This window comes from Podarcis muralis, chromosome 10 (assembly GCF_964188315.1).
Source record: "Podarcis muralis chromosome 10, rPodMur119.hap1.1, whole genome shotgun sequence".
Taxonomy (NCBI): Eukaryota; Metazoa; Chordata; class Lepidosauria; order Squamata; family Lacertidae; genus Podarcis; species Podarcis muralis.
Genome location: NC_135664.1, coordinates 75,458,276 through 75,478,477, shown reverse-complemented (window position 1 = coordinate 75,478,477; position 20,202 = coordinate 75,458,276). Strand labels below are relative to the sequence as shown.

The following is a 20,202-nucleotide window of genomic DNA, read 5'->3' as shown; positions in this document are numbered from 1 at the left end:
ATAATAATAATAATAATAATAATAATTTATTTATACCCCACCCTCCCCAGCCATGGCCGTGCTCAGGGGGATGAAAAGAATGATTGCAGAATTTATGCCCTGCCCATCTGGTTGGGTTTCCCCAGCCACTCTGGGAAGCTTACAGTACATATACAAGACAGTAAAACATCCAACATTACAAACCTCCTGATACAGCTGTCTTCTAAATGTCAGATAGCTGCTCATTTCCTTGCCCTCTGAAGGGAGGGCATTCCATGGGGCAGGAGGCCCTCTGCCTGGTTCCCTGGAACCTCACTTCTGACAGCAAGGGAACCAGCAGAAGACCCTCGGAGGAGGACCTCCTTGTCCGGACTGAGTGATGGGGGTGGAGATGCTCCTTCAGGTCTACAGCGCCGAGGCTGTTTATGGCTTTAGGTTGCAGATCTTGCTCCTCCATAACGATCTCCAGAGCAAGTCTGAGATATAATTAGCAGAGTAGCAAAAAACGCTCAGAGGCAGAAAAAAATAATTCAGCTGAGAAATCTATTACAGTGGCACGTCTGGTTGCGAACGGGATCCGTTCTGGTGGCCAGTTCGCAACATGAGCAGAATGCAACCCACGTCTGTGCATGCATGGGTCACGATTCGCTGCTTCTGCAAATGCACGTGACCTGATTTTGCACGTCTGCACATGCACGAGCGGCAAAACCCGGAAGTAACTGGGATGCCACAGGACACAACCCGAAAAGGCACAACCTGAAGCAAGTAATTTCGTTGTCCCCGAGAGGGGGCAATGACAATAAAGATATTATTATTATTATTATTATTATTATTATTATTATTATTATTATTATTATTATTACATAACATGTAAAAAAATAGCAAAAATGTAACTGACAGTAAAACCATGACTTAGCATACCAAAACAGCACTCAAGTAAGAAACAGACAAACAGAGTAGAGTAATATCAGAATAGGAAGTGGGAGCAGGCACATTTCAATACTGTAATTTATCTATAATTCAATGTCAGAGTAACCCTGGGACTAGATAACAAGCCTCCAGGTGGACGTGCCCCATCTGCCCTTCACGTTCCTCTTCAGCACGGGCAGAATCTGCCTTCTGGACTGTGGGATTCACGATTGTTCTCCTCCTCTCCATCCACCAGGGCTTGACTTCAGGTGCAGCAGAATTCCCCAGCCCCCCAAGGATTTGAGACCCATCAGCTTTCCTCACCTGGTTTAGCCGGCCGGTTGAAGCCGTTGCTTGAACCCCTGTTGCATGCTGACAGCTTCTGGAAGCCACAGGTGAGAGCTGAGTGCAGGGTGGGCACCAAGGGTGGATAATTTACTGCAGAAGGTGCATGACAATGTCCCCCACCAAAGGAACTACTGCTCCCCAACACCCCATGACATCTAGATTCAGGTAGGTAGCCGTATTGGTCTGACGCAGTTGAAATAAAAAAATAAAAAATAGTCCAGTAGCACCTTAGAGACCAACTATGATTCTTCTAGGTATAAGCTTTTGTGTGCATGCGCACTTCTTCAGATACACTGAAGCAGATGTCACCAGACCCTTGTATATCGTGGGAGGGTGGGGTGGCGTTTTTCTCTGAAGGGTACTCCTACTACCATCTCCCACTACCCATCACTATATGAAGAAGTATGCATGCACACAAAAGCTAATGCCTAGACCAAAATTAGTTGGTCCCTAAGTTGCTGTTGTTGTTGTTGTTTTATAGTCGATTAGTCGTGTCCGCCTCTTCGTGACCCCATGGACCAGAGCAGGCCCTCCTGTCTTCCACTGCCTCCCGCAGTTTGGTCAAACTCATGCTGGTCGCTTCAAGAACACTGTCCCACCATCTCGTCCTCTGTCGTCTCCTTCTCCTTGTGCCCTCCATCTTTCCCAACATCAGGGTCTTTTCCAGGGAGTCTTCTCTTCTCCTGAGGTGGCCAAAGTCTTGGAGCCTCAGCTTCAGGATCTGTCCTTCCAGTGAGCACTCAGGGCTGATTTCCTTCAGAATGGAGAGGTTTGATCTTCTTGCAGTCCATGGGACTCTCAAGAATCTCATCCAGCACCAGAATTCAAAAGCATCAATTCTTCGGCGATCAGCCTTCTTGATGGTCCAGCTCTCACTTCCATACATCACTACTGGGAAAACAATAGCTTTAAATATAAGGACCTTTGTTGGCAAGGTGAGGTCTCTGCTTTTTAAGATGCTGTCTAGGTTTGTCATTGCTTTTCTCCCAAGACCCTAAGTTGCTACTGGACTATTTTTGTTAATTTTTTACTTCAACAGTGTCAGACCAATATATCGACCTCCCATTAAGTACAGTTATCTCCTTGCCTTGAATATCCTGCTTTTCAGTGCCAGATTAGGATAGTCCTCTGTCAGAAGACAAGCACAGGATCAGGCAGCACATCATCATTATAAAGAACCATTGGGGTGGGTGTTTCCGCCTGGGATTCCCATCTGCTTTCCTTCTGCTTCTCCTGCTCTCTCCATGCAATGTGAGGCACGTAGACAGAGGTCCATCTCCAAGAACAGGAGCTTCCCTGAGCACCCATTCAGCTGACCCCAAGCACCAAGCCTTGTCACTAGTTCTCTGACTGACCCAGACCACAGTCCCTGGAAGAGATGAAGGCCTGGGTCTCCCAAAATAGTCCATATGGACCTCCTGAGGTCAGCGGAACTGTGAAGGTGATTCATGAAGATCTAGGGGTCGAAATGGGGGCAACCACTTGATTTGAAAGGCAGTCCCACAGGACAACAGTATTCCAAGATCATGCTGTGTTATTAAAGATGATTGAGGATTATGAAAGGTTCCTGATGCATTACTACCATTTGACATCATACCATTTTCATTTCCTAAAAATTGGGAACATGGGGAGGACATGGGAGAATGTAGGAGATGTTGAAATAAGAGAAGGTCTAATGGCGGTTGATGTGTCCTTTTTCCCCTGTGTTCTCTTCCTTGAAACCCAAACAGGATTTCCTTTCTGCCCACTCTTAAAAAGGTGATGGAGAAGACAGAATTGCAGGGGACAAGGCACCTTTCATTTCATTAGGAATAGCCATTAAAATGTGTGAAATGTGGAATATGCTTCACTGAATGAGCACACATAGTTCACATCAACAAACAAAAAAAGGAAAGAACCCATTTAAAAGGTATGGAGTGCGGAAATAGCTTCTCTTTCAATGCAAAACTTAGAACACACCAGTGGACTCACACAGAGAGAAAGCGTTTTAAGTGCAGGGAGTGTGGGAAGAACTTCAGTCAGAGTGGAAACCTTAAATTGCACAAATGGACACACACAGGGGAGAAACCATATGAATGTATCGAGTGTGGAAAGAGCTTTAGTGATAATGGAAAACTTAGAAGACATCAATGGATTCACACAGGGGAGAAACCATTTCAGTGTATGGAGTGTGAAAAGAGTTTTAGTGATAATGGAAAACTTAGAAATCATCAATGGACTCACACAGGGGAGAAACCATTTAAATGCATTGATTGTGGAAAGAGCTTTAGTGATAATGGAAAACTTAGAAGACATCAATGGGCTCACACAGGGGAGAAACCATTTGAATGCATAGAGTGTGGAAAGAGCTTCAGTGAGAGTGGAAACCTTAGGAAACATCAACGGACTCACACAGGAGAGAAACCATATGAATGTATTGAGTGTGGAAGGAGCTTTAGTGATAATGGAAACCTTAGACAACATCAATGGACTCACACAGGGGAGAAACCATTTAAATGCATTGATTGTGGAAAGAGCTTTAGTGATAATGGAAAACTTAGAAGACATCAATGGGCTCACACAGGGGAGAAACCATTTGAATGCATAGAGTGTGGAAAGAGCTTCAGTCAGAGTGGAAACCTTAGGAAACATCAACGGACTCACACAGGAGAGAAACCATATGAATGTATTGAGTGTGGAAGGAGCTTTAGTGATAATGGAAACCTTAGACAACATCAACGGACTCACACAGGAGAGAAACCATTTAAATGTATGGAGTGTGGAAAGAGTTTTAGTGATAGTGGAAGCCTTAGAACACATCAACGGACTCACACAGGGGAGAAACCATTTGAATGTATGGAGTGTGGAAAGGACTTCAGTCAGAGTGGACACCTTAGAAGACATCAACAGACACACACAGGGGAGAAACCATTTAAATGTATGGAGTGTGGAAAGGACTTCAGTCAGATTGGACACCTTAGATCACATCAACGGACTCACACAGGGGAGAAACCATTTAAATGTATCGAGTGTGGAAAGAGCTTTAGTGAAAATGGAAGCCTTAGAAATCATCAACGAACTCACACAGGAGAGAAACCATTTAAATGTATGGAGTGTGGAAAGGACTTCAGTCATAGTGGACACCTTAGATCACATCAACGGACTCACACAGGAGAGAAACCATTTAAATGTATGGAGTGTGGAAAGAGTTATAGTGATAGTGGAAGCCTTAGATCACATCAACGGACTCACACAGGGGAGAAACCATTTGAATGCATGGAGTGTGGAAAGGACTTCAGTCAGAGTGGACACCTTAGAAGACATCAACAGACACACACAGGGGAGAAACCATTTAAATGTATCGAGTGTGGAAAGGACTTCAGTCAGATTGGACACCTTAGATCACATCAACGGACTCACACAGGGGAGAAACCATTTAAATGTATCGAGTGTGGAAAGAGCTTTAGTGAAAATGGAAGCCTTAGAAATCATCAACGAACTCACACAGGAGAGAAACCATTTAAATGTATGGAGTGTGGAAAGAGTTTTCGTGATAGCAGCAGCCTTAGTTCCCATCATCGGACTCACACAGGGGAGAAACCATTTGAATGCATGGAGTGTGGAAAGGACTTCAGTCAGAGTGGACACCTTAGAAGACATCAACAGACACACACAGGGGAGAAACCATTTAAATGTATCGAGTGTGGAAAGGACTTCAGTCAGATTGGACACCTTAGATCACATCAACGGACTCACACAGGGGAGAAACCATTTAAATGTATCGAGTGTGGAAAGAGCTTTACTAAAAGTGGAAGCCTTAGAAGACATGAACAGACTCACACGGGAGAAACCATTTCAATGTATGGAGTGTGAAAAGAGCTTCAATGAGAGTGCACACTTTAGATCACATCAACGGAGTCACACGGGGAGAAACCATTTAAATGCATGGAGTGTGGAAAGGACTTCAGTCAGAGTGGAACACTGGAAAAAAAATCAACGGACTCACACACGGGAGAAACCACATAAATGTATAGAGTGTGGATAGAGTTTCCATTGTAATCCAAGCCTTAGATCACATCAATGGACTCATATAGGAGAGAAACCCTTTCAATGTATGGAGTACAGTAAATACTTCACTCAGAGTGGAAATCTTAGAAAACATCAGTAGATACACAGGGGAGAAACCATTTAAAGGTATGGACTGTGGAAGGAGCTTCAGTCAGAGTGGAACCCTTGATTTATGTCAACAAACTTACACAAAAGACAAACCGTATAAATATCAGGAAAGTAGATAGAGGTTCACTCTTAGTGGAAGTTGAAAATCAACAGACTCACGGACAGGAAGAACTCTAAGAGTTGAAACCCTTCAAACCATCAACAAACTCAGAGAGAAGAAGCAGTTTAAATGAAAAGATTGCAAGAAGTGCTTTATTTATAATGGAGTGATCAAGGAACATCCCAGGACTCTCACATGGGAGAACCCATTTAGATGTATGGAGTGTGGGACTTCTTCCTCTCAGAGTCCACTCTGAGCAATGAACTCAGCAGGAAATCATTCCTAAAAGCATGAGGTATATGTGAAGTTCTGGTCTTTATATGTAAAACATTACAATAATCAAATAATGAAGGCAGCATCTCACAATGGTGAGTATAATTTTAGATGAAAGTACCTTTGGTTTTTGCACCAAACTCTGTCACACACACACACACACCCCACCGCATGATCTCCAAGCACTGCTTCTTCACCAGAATGTCATCGCTGCCTCCTGCCCTGCGCGTTCTGAAGAAAACTTGAAATACTGTAATTGAATGGGAGATTCCCCCCCCCCCCAAGTCTAATTTCAAGAGGGGGAATGAGGGGCTGCAGATACCAGGGAAGTCTCCTGGGGGGGGCATCTTCACTCATGAACCCCATGGGGCAACCCCAGAGCTCCTGCTCATTCTGGGGTTTGAGGAAGATAGCATTTTTCCATAGTCCCAGAAGGCTTGCTTCAATCATGCTTCTCAGGAGTTTTCCTACCAGAGGACCACAGTGCTGTGGCTGCTGTTGTTGTCAAGGACTGGCTGATGGGGGGAGGCACCAGCTGGGGGACCCACAAGGGAAGAAGGCTCAGATCCTGTTGACTGGTGATGGGATGAGGCAAAAGAAGGAGAAAAGGGAGCAGACCGGAAGGGGAGATGTTGCAAGCTGAGGAGGAAACTGGGTTAGGTGAGTGGGAAAAGTCTGGGGCAGAGAGCAGTTCAGGCTCAGAGGGAGGAGAGGAGGGGGCCAGGAGACCCAGAGGAGGCCGGCTGCTGAAGCATCCAGGGAGACCCCCCCCTCCTGCTGCGACCAGCATATGCCTCTGAGTGTTGCAGTTATAACTCTTAGAATGTGGGGGTCCCATTTTTCAACCAAAGCCAAAACCCGCTAGCCTTTTCCCAGGTCTTTCCTTACCTGACAGTCGTTCGTCTTCTCTACGAAGGATGCTACAAAGTCCTTCTCCCTCCCTTTATTTACCATGGGGTCCCAGCAACCTTTTCAGCCTCTAGGGAAAAGAGTCCCTTTCCACTGGACGCCTGGCAGCCCAGTGCCAAATCCGGCTGCTCCAGAGAGAACGGAAAGGAACTGTAAACGCCCTTGCGCTCTGACGCGCACCAGTCACTTCCTTCCGGATCATTGTGCTCCGGTGCAGCTGCATTTACGAGAAAAAGAGAAATCGGAAACCAAGCCCAAGTCCCTCGCTATCCAAACTGGCCACTTGGACCAGCCTTGGGGCGTCTTCCTTGGGGAAAAGGAAAAGTTTCAGATCTCAGGTTCCCCGACAGGGAATGAAAGCTTTGATTGGCGTTCTCCCCTTGCAGTTAATTGCCCCTCTAATTGCAGAACCCCAATTCTCCCGTTCTCCCCTCCCCCTCCTAGCTACCTCTTGCCAGGAAGGGTTGGAGTGAAGACCGTCAGCAAAAGAGACAGCAAAGGATGAGAATCTGGGTTGCTGGGTGTTTCAGAGAATCCCGCCCACAATCTTCTCCATTCCTAGACTCACGTCCGCATGCGCTGCTCCTGGCCATCCCAGGGTCTTTTACTAGATTAATTTATGGCCGGCCTGGGGCTGAAAATAAACTACCAAAAAACTAAATTACTGACAAAAAGCCTCACAATGGAAGAAAAAAAAGAACTTCAAGAAAAAACAGGCCTGGAAACTAAAAATAAGGTTAAATACCTAGGGATCTGGATTTCAAATAAAAGTATAAATGTATATGAGGATAATTATAGTAAAGTATGGAAAGAACTTTTTAAAAATATGGAAACCTGGACCAAACTCCATCTCTCACTCTGGGGAAGAGTCTCGGTTGTGAAAATGAATATCCTCCCCAAAATGATGTTCTTATTCCAAACAATACCCATTTTAGGAGGAATGAATTGTTTTAAGGAGTGGAAAAGGGAAATGTCTCGATTTATATGGAGTGGAAAGAAACCGAGAATTAAACACCAGTTATTAACAGATCAAAAGGAGAGAGGAGGTTTTGCATTGCCAGATTTGGAATTCTACCATGCGGCGGAAGGATTGGTTTGAAAAAGACTGGATTACACTAAAAGATACGGACCTATTAGACTTGGAAGGCCACAAGAATCGGTCTGGATGGCACGCTTCTTTAATATACGGAAAAGTGAAGGTCCACAGGGGATTTTTGAGCCATGTGAAATAAAATCTGGAGTAAATATAAAGGAATATTTGAGCCAAAAATACCCTTGTGGACATCACCAAGAGAAGCCATATACTCATGTTAGAATATTTACAACTAGCAAAACTGACGGGAAGAGTTAGAGGAGTATTGAACCGGAAAATATTTGGAGAATGGAGAATATTTAAGGATTATAAAAGATCATATTGTACCAACCACTCCATATTAGCAGAACTTGAGTGATACTTGTAAACACAACAAATGCTGTTTGTGGAGTAAACCGGAACAATATTAAAGAATATAAAACTGTGTTGGAAACACAATGGCAGTATAAACAGTACAATGAGAATGATTGGAAGACTCGTTTTGTCAGAAGTCTTTTTTATTTAATTAGGAAGATTAAGTTTTTTCATGCACATAAATCTGCTTCTTCTTTCTTTTTCTGTATTTTCTTCTTTCCTTTATTCTTCATTGTTTTTTCTTTAATTTTCTTTTTGCAGTATGAGATTCCAAATTCTTTGTATATGTGTGTAATTTAAATCAATAAAGATTATTTTTAAAAATAAATTTGAGGCCGGCCTGATCAAGCGTTGCTTCCTCTGGTTAGCCCCACTGGGACTCCACTTCTTTCCAGACCCTGGGGTCACTAGAGGACTGGTGGCTCCTCCTGGCAAATGGCCTGGTGCGCGCTGGATCACCAGTCCTTCCTTACCCCCAGAATCTGGGCAACCGAAGGTCCCATCTGGGGTGCCATCTGTTGTAAACAAAAGCTGCCCTTCTTCCCTTATGGGGGACACAAGAGCCCTTTATAGAGTCCCTTGTAGGTTCTCCATCGGTAGGAGGAAATAACAGAGACATCCAGAGAATATTGAGAGGCAAAGCAGCTAGTAAGCCTGATCTTGATTGATCTGTTGCTCCCCTAACACGCAGGAAAGGAGGAGGACCCAGAAGAAAGGTTTGCCTGCCTTTATATAGACATTTTAAATTCCCTGCCCTGGAGCTCCAGACCACCCCTCCATACATCAGAGAAGGGGTGTAACCCAAGACCACCCCCCACAAACATCATACCTGCATCACAGAAAAGGTGGTCTACAACAGAAATGTGAATGTTGTTTTTCCTGTCTGCCAGGTTATCTGATAATTCCTTATCTGATTCCCTTTCCTGGTAGTCTGGCCATTCGCTTAAGATGGTGATTTCCCAATCCCTGAGACAATGGGAAGGTTCCCTCACCCACTCCCTCCTTGCAGAGAAAACATTTGGTCAGTTGGGGGGTCTAAATGGTTTCAGGACGGTCTTCCTGTGCTGCTCCAGACATGTGGTCCACATATCTATGTATGCGCTTGGTTGGTACATTATGAACATTTATTGTATATTGTCAGAGCTGCTTCCAGATCCTAGCTCACAGAGGATCACGCTAGCCAGCGATCACTTTGTAAAAGTCTTTATTGAGTTACAGTTTCCATTCTCAAGCTGCTGCGTGCAACTCTACGTCTTATGGGTTAGACCGGCGAAGCTCCGTCTGAGTCTCTGCCCCCTGTACACCAGCTAAATGCCCTAGCCTTACTCCACCTTTTCCGCCTGACCGTTCTTCTCTGGGTCCCTCTGCCCCCCGTGGTCTCTTCCTTCCGGGACGCTTCTGACGCTGCCCCCCCGGACCCTTCTGTCTCCTTGCGTCGGGCTTTAGGACCTGGCTCCCTTTCCGGGCTGCTTACTGCGCCCCCTTCCTGTGCATTTGAACTTGGCGCGCGCGCCCAACCTTCCACTTTCCGCCTGACCGTTTCTTCGCTCCCCGATGGAGGTGTGGCCACTCCTGACTCATGCCCTCCCTCCTGCTGCGAGCTGCCAGAGCTCGGTACCTGGCGCCCTTCCTCTCCACTGCGTTCTGTTGGTGATGCTGGTCCCGATTTCCAACTGCTGCTCTCTGAGCCCCCTCTGGACCCTTCTTCCTGGGGTGTCCCCCTAGGCTCCCCCCTTGCTCTGGCCACTGGCGCCCCTTCCTGTGAATCTTCTGATTCACTGGAAAGACTCGGAGATCTCAGGTCATCGTCATCACTCATCTTTTCTTCTGCCTCCTCCCCTTCGCTCTCTGTTTCCTCCCTTGCCCTCGCCTCTGCTCCTGAACCCCTGACATATATTATAAGACCTTGTTACGGAAAATCTAGGTGTGAGGCTGCTCTGCCACCCAGCTCGTCGGACTGAGTCCGCGGGTCCCTGCGGAACAAAAGGAGCGCAGCCAGAGACTGGAGCAAGTTGGAGAAGATCCACATTTGTTGTGCAACAGGTTCAAGGCGAGATTGAATCCCGAGGATAGGGTGACATGAACTTTTAAAACTTCCCACCATTACCCCAGATACAGTTCAAAAGCATCATCACTACATCATTGCTACATCACGATTACATCAGAAAAGGGGTGGGTTACACGGGATTAACATATGGAGGAGGGAGGGGGAGACATGCAGAGCTGGAACATGTATTGAAAGGCACATTCTGAGTACCGGTGGTAAGAGAGCAATGGGGTCTTAGTTTGCATAGTCTGTCACCCGGCCGAGCCTGGAGGAACGGCTAGACTGGGTGATTTGGCATCAATGGGGTCCTTCCTGGGTGTACGTGACCGTGACCTCCAGCTTGAGGGATTATGGAAGGTACTGGGCAGTCTTGAAGTCCTGAGTAAATTGAGCAGTTTGGCATTGAAAGCAAGAGAATCGGTGGTACGGGTGATTTTCTATGAATTTTTATATTTTTTTAGCCCTTTGAAACAGTGGCAGCTCATTTGGGAAGCGAATTGATACATTGTATCACTTTTGATGGGCTTAGCAAGGATACGAGGTGTCAGTCCATTGTTCTCCCCGCAGGGAGCTGTCAACAGCTTGTCAGAAGGTGAATGAGGCCTGCAAGAGCTGACACTGCAGACCAAATGCATTGTCTTGATTGGCTGGAGGCTGCGTTTAGTGCAGGCTGATTGGTCAGGACGCTCCCGTAGGCAAATAGTCTGTTCATTCATAAAATATGCTACTCGCTCCTCCGGTCTACCCAGGGAAAGGGCACTATTTGGGGGCTTCGGTTTCGCCTGGTGCTTAGTGCAAAAGAGTGAGGGAGCTGAGGGGTCCTTGTAGGACCGGGTGCCCTTGAGGTCATCGCCTCGAACCCTCTGAAGGCTTCTGGGAAGGGGGTTGACAAACATGCCCCCCCTTCCGTATCAACCTTAATTTTTTTATTACAGGATTCATCCATTCCAGCCTTTTGCATGATGAATTCTGCATCTACGTTAAATAAGCAGGGAGACAATTTAAAGCCATACTCCTAACTCAATTTTGAACCAATCAGTTGTTCCATATCCAGTTCAAACTGTAGCTTCTTGTCCCACATAGAGATTTCTCAGGAGACAGATGAGGTGATCAGGCGCTCCCATTTCTTTAAGAACTTGCCATCATTTGCTGTGGTTGACCCAGTTAAATGGTTTTGCATAGTCAATGAAGCAGAATAATAATAATAATAATAATAATAATAATAATAATAATAATAATAATAATAATAATAATAATAATAATAATAATTTATTATTTATACCCCGCCCATCTGGCTGGGCCTCCCCAGCAACTCTGGGCGGCTTCCAAAAGAACACCAAAATACGATAATACATCAAAGATTAAAAGCTTCCCGAAACAGGGCTGCCTTCAGATGTCTTCTAAAAGCCTGATAGTTGTTGTTCTCTTTGACATCTGTGGGAGGGCGTTCCACAGGGCGGGTGCCACTGCCGAGAAGGCCCTCTGCCTGATTCCCTGTAACTTGGCTTCTCGCAGGGAATCATAGAATCATAGAATCATAGAGTTGGAAGAGACCACAAGGGCCATCGAGTCCAACCCCCTGCCAAGCAAGAAACACCATCAGAGCACTCCTGACATATGGTTGTCAAGCCTCTGCTTAAAGACCTCCAAAGTAGGAGACTCCACCACACTCCTTGGCAGCAAATTCCACTGTCGAACAGCTCTTACTGTCAGGAAGTTCTTCCTAATGTTTAGGTGGAATCTTCTTTCTTGTAGTTTGGATCCATTGCTCCGTGTCCGCTTCTCTGGAGCAGCAGAAAACAATCTTTCTCCCTCCTCTATGTGACATCCTTTTCTATATTTGAACATGGCTATCATATCACCCCTTAACCTCCTCTTCTCCAGGCTAAACATGCCCAGCTCCCTTAGCCATTCCTCATAAGGCATCGTTTCCAGGCCTTTGACCATTTTGGTTGCCCTCCTCTAGACACGTTCCAGTTTGTCAGTGTCCTTCTTGAATTGTGGTGCCCAGAACTGAACACAGTACTCCAGGTGTGGTCTGACCAGAGCAGAATACAGTGGCACTATTACTTCCCTTGATCTAGATGCTATACTCCTATTGATGCAGCCCAGAATTGCATTGGCTTTTTTAGCTGCCGCGTCACACTGTTGGCTCATGTCAAGTTTGTGGTCAACCAAGACTCCTAGATCCTTTTCACATGTACTGCTCTCAAGCCAGGTGTCCCCCATCTTGTATTTGTGCCTCTCATTTTTTTTGCCCAAGTGCAATACTTTACATTTCTCCCTGTTAAAATTCATCTTGTTTGTTTTGGCCCAGTTCTCTAATCTGTCAAGGTCGTTTTGAAGTGTGATCCTGTCCTCTGGGGTGTTAGCCACCCCTCCCAGTTTGGTGTCATCTGCAAATTTGATCAGGATGCCCTTGAGTCCATCATCCAAGTCGTTGATAAAGATGTTGAATAAGAGCGGGCCCAAGACAGAACCCTGTGGCACCCCACTAGTCACTCTTCTCCAGGATGAAGAGGAACTATTGATGGGCACCCTTTGGCTTCGGTCAGTCAGCCAGTTACAAATCCACTGAGTGGTAGAATAGTCAAGACCGCATTTTACCAGCTTCTTTACAAGAATATCATGGGACACCTTGTCAAATGCCTTGCTGAAATCAAGGTAGGCTACATCCACTGCGTTCCCTTCATCTACCAGGCTTGTAATTCTGTCAAAAAACGAGATCAGGTTAGTCTGACATGACTTATTTTTCAGAAATCCATGCTGACTATTGGTGATCACAGCATTCCTTTCTAGGTGCTCACAGACTGTTTGCTTAATGATCTGCTCCAGAATCTTCCCTGGTATTGATGTCAGACTGACTGGGCGGTAATTATTTGGGTCCTCTCTTTTCCCCTTTTTGAAAATAGGGACAACATTTGCCCTCCTCCAGTCTGCCGGGACTTCGCCTGTTCTCCAGGAATTCTCAAAGATGACTGCCAGTGGTTCTGAGATCACATCTGCCAGTTCTTTTAATACTCTTGGATGCAGTTCGTCTGGCCCTGGAGACTTGAATACATCTAAACTAGCCAAGTATTCTTGTACCATCTCCTTAGTTATTCTGGGCTGTGTTTCCTCTGCTGAATCATTTGCTCCAAATTCTTCAGGTCGGGCATTGTTTTCTTTATCGGAGAAGACTGAGGCAAAGAAGGCATTGATACGGAACGGGGGGGGGCATGTCTTCTTCACTACAATATATCCATTTATTTCCATCTGCCAAGCCCTTCCTCCGGGCGATGCCAGGTGACAGACTATGCAAACATGGACCATTGTCTTCTCAGGATGTGCTTATCTGCGCATATCTCCAGCTCTCTGCATATTCCCCCCTCCCTCCTCCATCCAGCTCTCTGCATATTCCCCCCTCCCTCCTCCATATGTTAATCTGTGTAACCCAACCTCTTAATGTATTCATGATGTAACTGGGATGTATTTTGCACTGTATTCTGGGATATGGAGGGAAATTTCAAAAGTTCATGTCACCCCTTTCTCGCTGTTGAATCTCGCCTTGAACCTGTTGCGCAATAAACTTGGATCTTCTGCAGTTTGCTCCTGTCTCCGGCTGAGCTCATTTTCCTCCGCAGAGACCCACGGACCTAGTCCGATGAGCTGGGTGGCAGAGTAACCCCGCACCCAGATTTTAGCCGTAACTGTTGGCGCCCAACGTGGGGCTTGCGGTTCTCCCGAGCTGCTGACTGGGGGCCCCGAAATCTTCAGCCGGCTCCAGGCCATTTTGCCTGGGAAGATCCTTTTGGACCCCCAGCCATCTTCCGGGCGGTAATCGAAAGCCCTAGGAGTTCAGCCAGGGAGCAAAAGAGGGATCCAGCCGGCTTATTCATCAATCCCGGGATCATCATAGAAGACGCGTGAGTATAAGGAAAAAGGAAAATCCAGTGCACTGGTGGGAAGGGGGTGGAATCTCCTGGCAACTGAATTCTCTGCCCTCCTCTCTATCGCTCCTTCTTGCCTTTCTCTTGGTCCGGTTAGTGAGAGAGACCGTGGACCGCTGCTCAACCCGAAAGGGGGGTTCTGAGCTCTATCTCTTTTCCTTAAAATCTCCAGCCAGCCGCACCAATTGGGAGCCCGAAAGTAAGACGGAGAGACCCGACTTGAAAGATAGCCGACTCTTCGCAACGGGCATCCCAGTTGAAAGCAAGGGGTTGGAGCTCTCTTTCCGAACTTCCCGAGCGTCCTTGCTAGGGGGCAGGAAGTGGTCTTGCTTTCTGTATCAATCCCAGCCGCACCGGTCGGAGCTACGTACCACGTGTATCGTAAGCCCGCTTCCGAAAGCAAGGGGGATTTTCGATTCAAAATTCTATCCAGGGATCACCCGATCTGGCACCGCATGGCGCGGGCGTCCAGTAGGGCCCCTTTTCCTGAGATGTGACGATAGGTAGGAGGTTGCCAGGAGGGATAGCCCATGAGGAATTGGGCAGGACCGGCAGAGTGGAAAGAGACCCCAGGTTATAGGAAATAAGGAAATAAGGAAATAGGAAAGGGAACGCAAGGAACTGGATAGCTAGAGCTCTCTAAAACCCACTAAGGAAGTTGCCAGGCAACTAGAAGCCCCTTCTCTTCTTTACTATACGTCCCTGTACTAAGCATACCAAACCCCTAGACATACCAATCCTTACAGACCCCTTTCTTTCCCCCTTTTCTGTCTAGACACGCGTGAATCATAAAGGGGTACCCAGTCAACCAAGCGTTGTGAGCCCTGCCAGTTTGATTAACTGGTGGTGTGTTTAAAGAGGCAAGGAGGCTCATAAAACCATGTGGGACCTTCCTACTAATTTCACTTAATGAAGCCAAAGGTAGTGGCCAACTCCTTGCAATAACCAACTAAAGGATGAGAATATATATGTTTACATGTTGTCTGTTATGTGTGTTGTCTGTTAATACATATATGAGAATATGTATGTTTACATGTTGTCTGTTATGTGTGTTGTCTGTTCCTTCTGTCTCTGGCAGACTGCCTTTCTTAAGTGTGCATAGTTTAAACTGCAAGCTTGCTTCAAAATTTTAAATCTAAGGAAGCCATGCTGGACCTTATCAGTCCTAAATAAGACAAAAATTGAGAATGAAGTGTGCAAATGTTTGTTATTTGAGAGGGGCTCCAAAAGAGAGTTTTCCTCCCAAGTGGTAAAACCTAATGTTTCTGCTGCAAAAGCCTAGTTGAGCCAACTGCTCTCAAGCTAAAATGCAGTGTATGTATTTCATTAAGCATATGCCTATGAAAGTATGGTGTTCCTTCTAAGAAAAAATATTTGAGTCCAGTTTTAACTTTGATTTGGTTATTGTGAGAGTTATTGTAAGGCTCCTGATATCAGTCTCTATAAGACGTCCTGGCCTCTTTTCTTAGAAAATGCCCCCCCCCCCCTGTTTCATTCTGTCTCTTTCAGGGTTTTTTCCCCCTTCTCCTTCTTATTCTGTGCCAGGTAAATTTACTCCCGAGTAAGCTTCCTTTAAAGGAAACTGCAAAGGGGGGGGGCATAGATTAGGCTTACTATTCCTCTGCAAGTTCAGGAAAAATTGTTTACTTTTGTATTCCTTTAAATCAAATCTATGGCTGTTTTAATTATTTGTGAGTGGTTATATCAATTGAATTAACTTTCCTTTATAAAAGATCCTCTCCCTCTCTTAGGAAAAACTGTTCAATTCAATCTTCCTTTAAAGATCATTTCTCTGTCTCAAGATCTGCTAAAAGGGTTCTGTATAGAATTGGGTACTTTTATTTTCCTCTTCCTTAGTACATGATAGGCGCATGGCTTGTGATCTCTTCTCCAGTTGTGTCTGTGTACATAAGTATGTGTGTGTTTCTGGTAGTACAAATCTTGCTATGAACCCTGTATTTTAGGGTTGGACTAGATGACCCCAGGTCCCTTTCAACTTTCCCAATTTGTGGCTAATGAGTTGAAATTCAGCCCAGATTTGCTCTTTGTTTTTTAAAAGGTGTGAGGTGAAGCCATGATGTTTGAAGCAGAACTGGTGATATCAGGCATTTAAGTGATTACAGTGTTTATCGTTTTGTCTATTATTTACAAAAATCAGACTTAAAAGTCCACTCAAAGTTTAAGCACATACAAATGAATAATCAAGTAGAATTAGCCTTGACCAATCCTGTAAATAAAGGGCAGGAAAAAATTGTCTGCAAATGGTAAGGCTGAAATGACTGAGAATGTTAAAAAAAATCCTATGAATTCTGATCCTCTGGCCATTTTCCCCATATATAAGGGCGTGGCATTGTTCCGCGAATGGCCAGAGGCATATTAGCCCTTTCCTATACATAAAGGAAGCAGTCCCTTTTGCTTGGGCTGAAATTACTAGCTATGGTGAATACTTGAATTGCTGAGTTTCTCTTTTTTGTTTTAAAATCTAACCCTATTTTTAGAATCTACTCCTTACCCTTCCCTTCCTTATTCTAATTTAGCCAAAAGATGCAACATTTTCAATGGTATAAAAGGTTTGCTGAGACATGAACTCTGCACATGCACAGAGGCTAGATCAGCTTACGAAAAAGAGAGAGTGAGAAAAAGGAGGGGGTGAAACCTATCCAAATTTCCTTATGTAAAACTTGGAACCATTGAGGGAAATCACCCTTAATGTGTCTTTGCTCCAGGGGCTACGTAAGACAAAAGGCTTTAAAAAACAACAACAAAAAACTAGCCCATCAAAAGTCAAGAGCTTTCCAGGTTCCAAATCTTAACATGCCAAATTCTTTTCACAGGTAAATATCAAAGCATTCCCCCCCTCGATGGGAATTTTAGGAACAGCATTTCCTGACAGGCTTCTCACATGAAATAATTTCCCCTTTTAACAGGATATGTGAACCCCGATAACAAAGTGTTTGTCCCTTTTTCCTCCCACAGCAACTTTCTTTCTGTTCTGTGAAACAAGTCTGAATCCCTGCTATATTAGTGACTTCCATCTCTTTGTGGCTTTGACATTTTTTTAGGTTACAAATAATCTGTTTTTGTTTATATTAAAATCAGTTCTTCCATTATATATATGAAATTAATCGAAGCACAACCAAACATTGTTTATGGAATGGTATTTGTTTACCTTTTTGCCTGAGCATTTCTTATTAATTCTGTCATTTTGGCTAGTGCAAGGTACTTGCACAACTTTAAATTGCCATTCATTTTTTATTGGTATTAACTCATTTCCCAGTATTCCGCTATTAACATTACAGCTGATGTCACACCAAGAAACACTATTTTATTTTCATTTGGGATGTTAGAATGCCAAAACAGATTACTTTAGGTTACTTCAGGTTTCTTATTAATTGTGTGTCTTAGCATTTATTTATTTTTGGTTCCTCATAGCTCATTTTGTGTGTGTGTGTTTTACTTTGGGGACATGTTCATCACATGTTGAAAGTCAGTTTCATGAAGTTCTTTTATCAGATAGCACATGGTGAATTTTAAGTTTCCCCCCCATTGTTTTCCCATTTTTTTCAGTCCAGTAGTAATCTGCGTGGTTTTGATAATATCTTTGTATTATTTAATAATAATTCTTTTCTAAATCTGATGTCTTTGTGTCAAGTTTGTTTTCATCTGACTGGTAATTTAATTTTTTGCTTTCTTTTGTATTTTTTAACCTTTGTATTTTTTACAGTCCTCTTTCTATACGTGTGGAGTAATTTTTTATTTTATAATATGAAAAAAAACAACAACAAAAACTAAGTGAAGGAAAGCAAACAAACTTAGCAGATAATAACAGTAATTATGTGGGAATGTGATAATGATATTGAAATGAATAAAATGCTTAATGTGCTAAGATTTTTTATTATTTGCAGCTTCCCACGTAAATTGAAGGACATCCTTTTTGCCTTTTGCTCCTTCCTTTTTCTAACTGTCCTTTAAGTCTCCCCAAAACCCTGCCCCCTTACAGGATATCACTTCTACAGATGTGCAATGATGAAAAGCAGCAACAACCCCTCAACTCAGTTCTTCGCCATCACAAGACCTGCAACACCAGAGTTTTCAAAGTGCCCACAGCTATCTCTTTCAAAGGCTATAGACTGAGGGGGGAGGAGTTGAATTGCAAGGACATTTTCTCACTTTTGAAACTCAAGCCTCTGTGCTCCAGGATTCAAAAGATACATACGTAAAAGATCACAATTGTGTCAAGATATGCAACTGATATTTAATTAGTTTGTTTTGTATTATGTGTTATTATGTAGGAATGTTGAAATGTGTCTGACAGTGTGATCTCCACAAAGGGGGGGGGGAGGCTATTTTTGTGTGTAATTGTTTTTATGTTTAATGTCTTATTCCTTACACCCCAGTGGAGGATTCTCATGCATTTTATACTTTCTAATAGCTCACACTATTGTGTAGTCCAATGTTTAGATAACCACAATTCGTTGTCCCACCTGGCACTATGCCAACCTTCCCTACCCATTTTAAAAAATGTGCTAAAACTTGCTTTACCAAGGAGAAGCTTCTAAGAAACATGAAGGTGGATATGCTTTGGTTTAGCAGGAATGATCCCTTATAGACTTAAATTGACTTATTTGGACAACTGCCCTTGTTAAGAATGGTTTTCTTTTAACAGATTGGTTTGAAGAGTTGAGAACCATGGGGCAAGATAAATTCAAATTGGACTCAGTTTGAATTGGGCAAGTGTATCCAGGCTGCAATTAGGTTTTTGGTCCTTTAAGTGCAAGTGAGCAACTTCCCATGAGTGCAAGACCACAGCCTATAATAAAATCCCATAGCTAAAGGTCAAGGCGAAGACCTCTACCTCACGAGATGTCCAAACCTGTGCCAGCTATGGTGAATGCTAGGCAACATGGTTAAATGAAAGCCCTGAGGGGATTCAACAGACAGGATGTGTTGCTGTAGCACTATGTCAGTGTGAGACCACAGAAGAGCTAGCTTGACACCTGAGAAACACACAAAAATGGCGAAGGGCAAAACACCAACTGCATTTTTCAGTCAGTAGTGGACCTTCTAAATGTAAAGCATACACCACTATTGAAAATGTTTCTCCCAGGAACTAGGATGCCACGAGTAATTTAGCAACAAAATACAAGAGGTGTTCTTTTATATAATACCCTATATGCAGCTACCTACACTGCTATACTTGCAAATGACCGTAAGAGGCATGGCTTGCAAGTCCCTTTCAGGTTTGCATAAAGCCACACATCCCATTCACCGAGATTTAGGGTGCGGAGAAAAGATTTGCAAGTTCTTACAGAACTTTAATGCAAATCTATCTCCGAATGGGGGACTGATACGGAACGGGGGGGCATGTCTTCTTCACTACAATATATCCATTTATTTCCATCTGCCAAGCCCTTCCTCCGGGCGATGCCAGGTGACAGACTATGCAAACATGGACCATTGTCTTCTCAGGATGTGCTTATCTGCGCATATCTCCAGCTCTCTGCATATTCCCCCCTCCCTCCTCCATCCAGCTCTCTGCATATTCCCCCCTCCCTCCTCCATATGTTAATCTGTGTAACCCAACCTCTTAATGTATTCATGATGTAACTGGGATGTATTTTGCACTGTATTCTGGGATATGGAGGGAAATTTCAAAAGTTCATGTCACCCCTTTCTCGCTGTTGAATCTCGCCTTGAACCTGTTGCGCAATAAACTTGGATCTTCTGCAGTTTGCTCCTGCGTCCGGCTGAGCTCATTTTCTTCCGCAGGGACCCACGGACTTAGTCCGATGAGCTGGGTGGCAGAGTAACCCCGCACCCAGATTTTAGCCGTAACAGCATTGAGGAGTTCAGCCCTTTCTGTGTCCCCTGTTTGCATTTCACCATCTTCTCCTCTGAGTGACTCCACTGTTTCTTTGTTCTTCCTTTTGCTACGAACATACCCATAAAAGCCTTTTTTGTTGCTTTTAACCTCTCTAGCCAGCCTGAGTTCATTCTGTGCTTTAGCTTTTCTGACTTTGTGTCTACACGTGCTGGCTATTTGTTTGAATTCCTCTTTGGTGGTTTCCCCCCTTTTCCATTTTTTGTACACATCCTTTTTTAATCT

At 44.3% G+C, this 20,202-nt stretch overlaps 1 protein-coding gene across 4 annotated transcripts in view; it reads left to right on the top strand.

Moving 5' to 3' along the window:
* LOC114605709 (uncharacterized) overlaps positions 1-19,830 on the top strand; it is a 74,130-nt gene extending 54,300 nt beyond the window's left edge. For 3 of the 4 annotated variants that reach the window (XM_077935512.1, XM_077935514.1, XM_077935511.1), the window contains one exon: positions 2,967-19,830. In XM_077935512.1, coding sequence (XP_077791638.1) covers positions 3,148-5,088 — 1,941 coding nt within the window. In that variant the 5' untranslated portion in view covers positions 2,967-3,147 and the 3' untranslated portion in view covers positions 5,089-19,830. Of the gene's footprint in view, positions 1-1,144; positions 1,284-2,966 lie in introns of all 4 variants that reach the window. The other variant, XM_077935515.1, reaches the window with a different exon arrangement.
* The last annotated feature ends 372 nt before the right edge of the window (positions 19,831-20,202 follow it).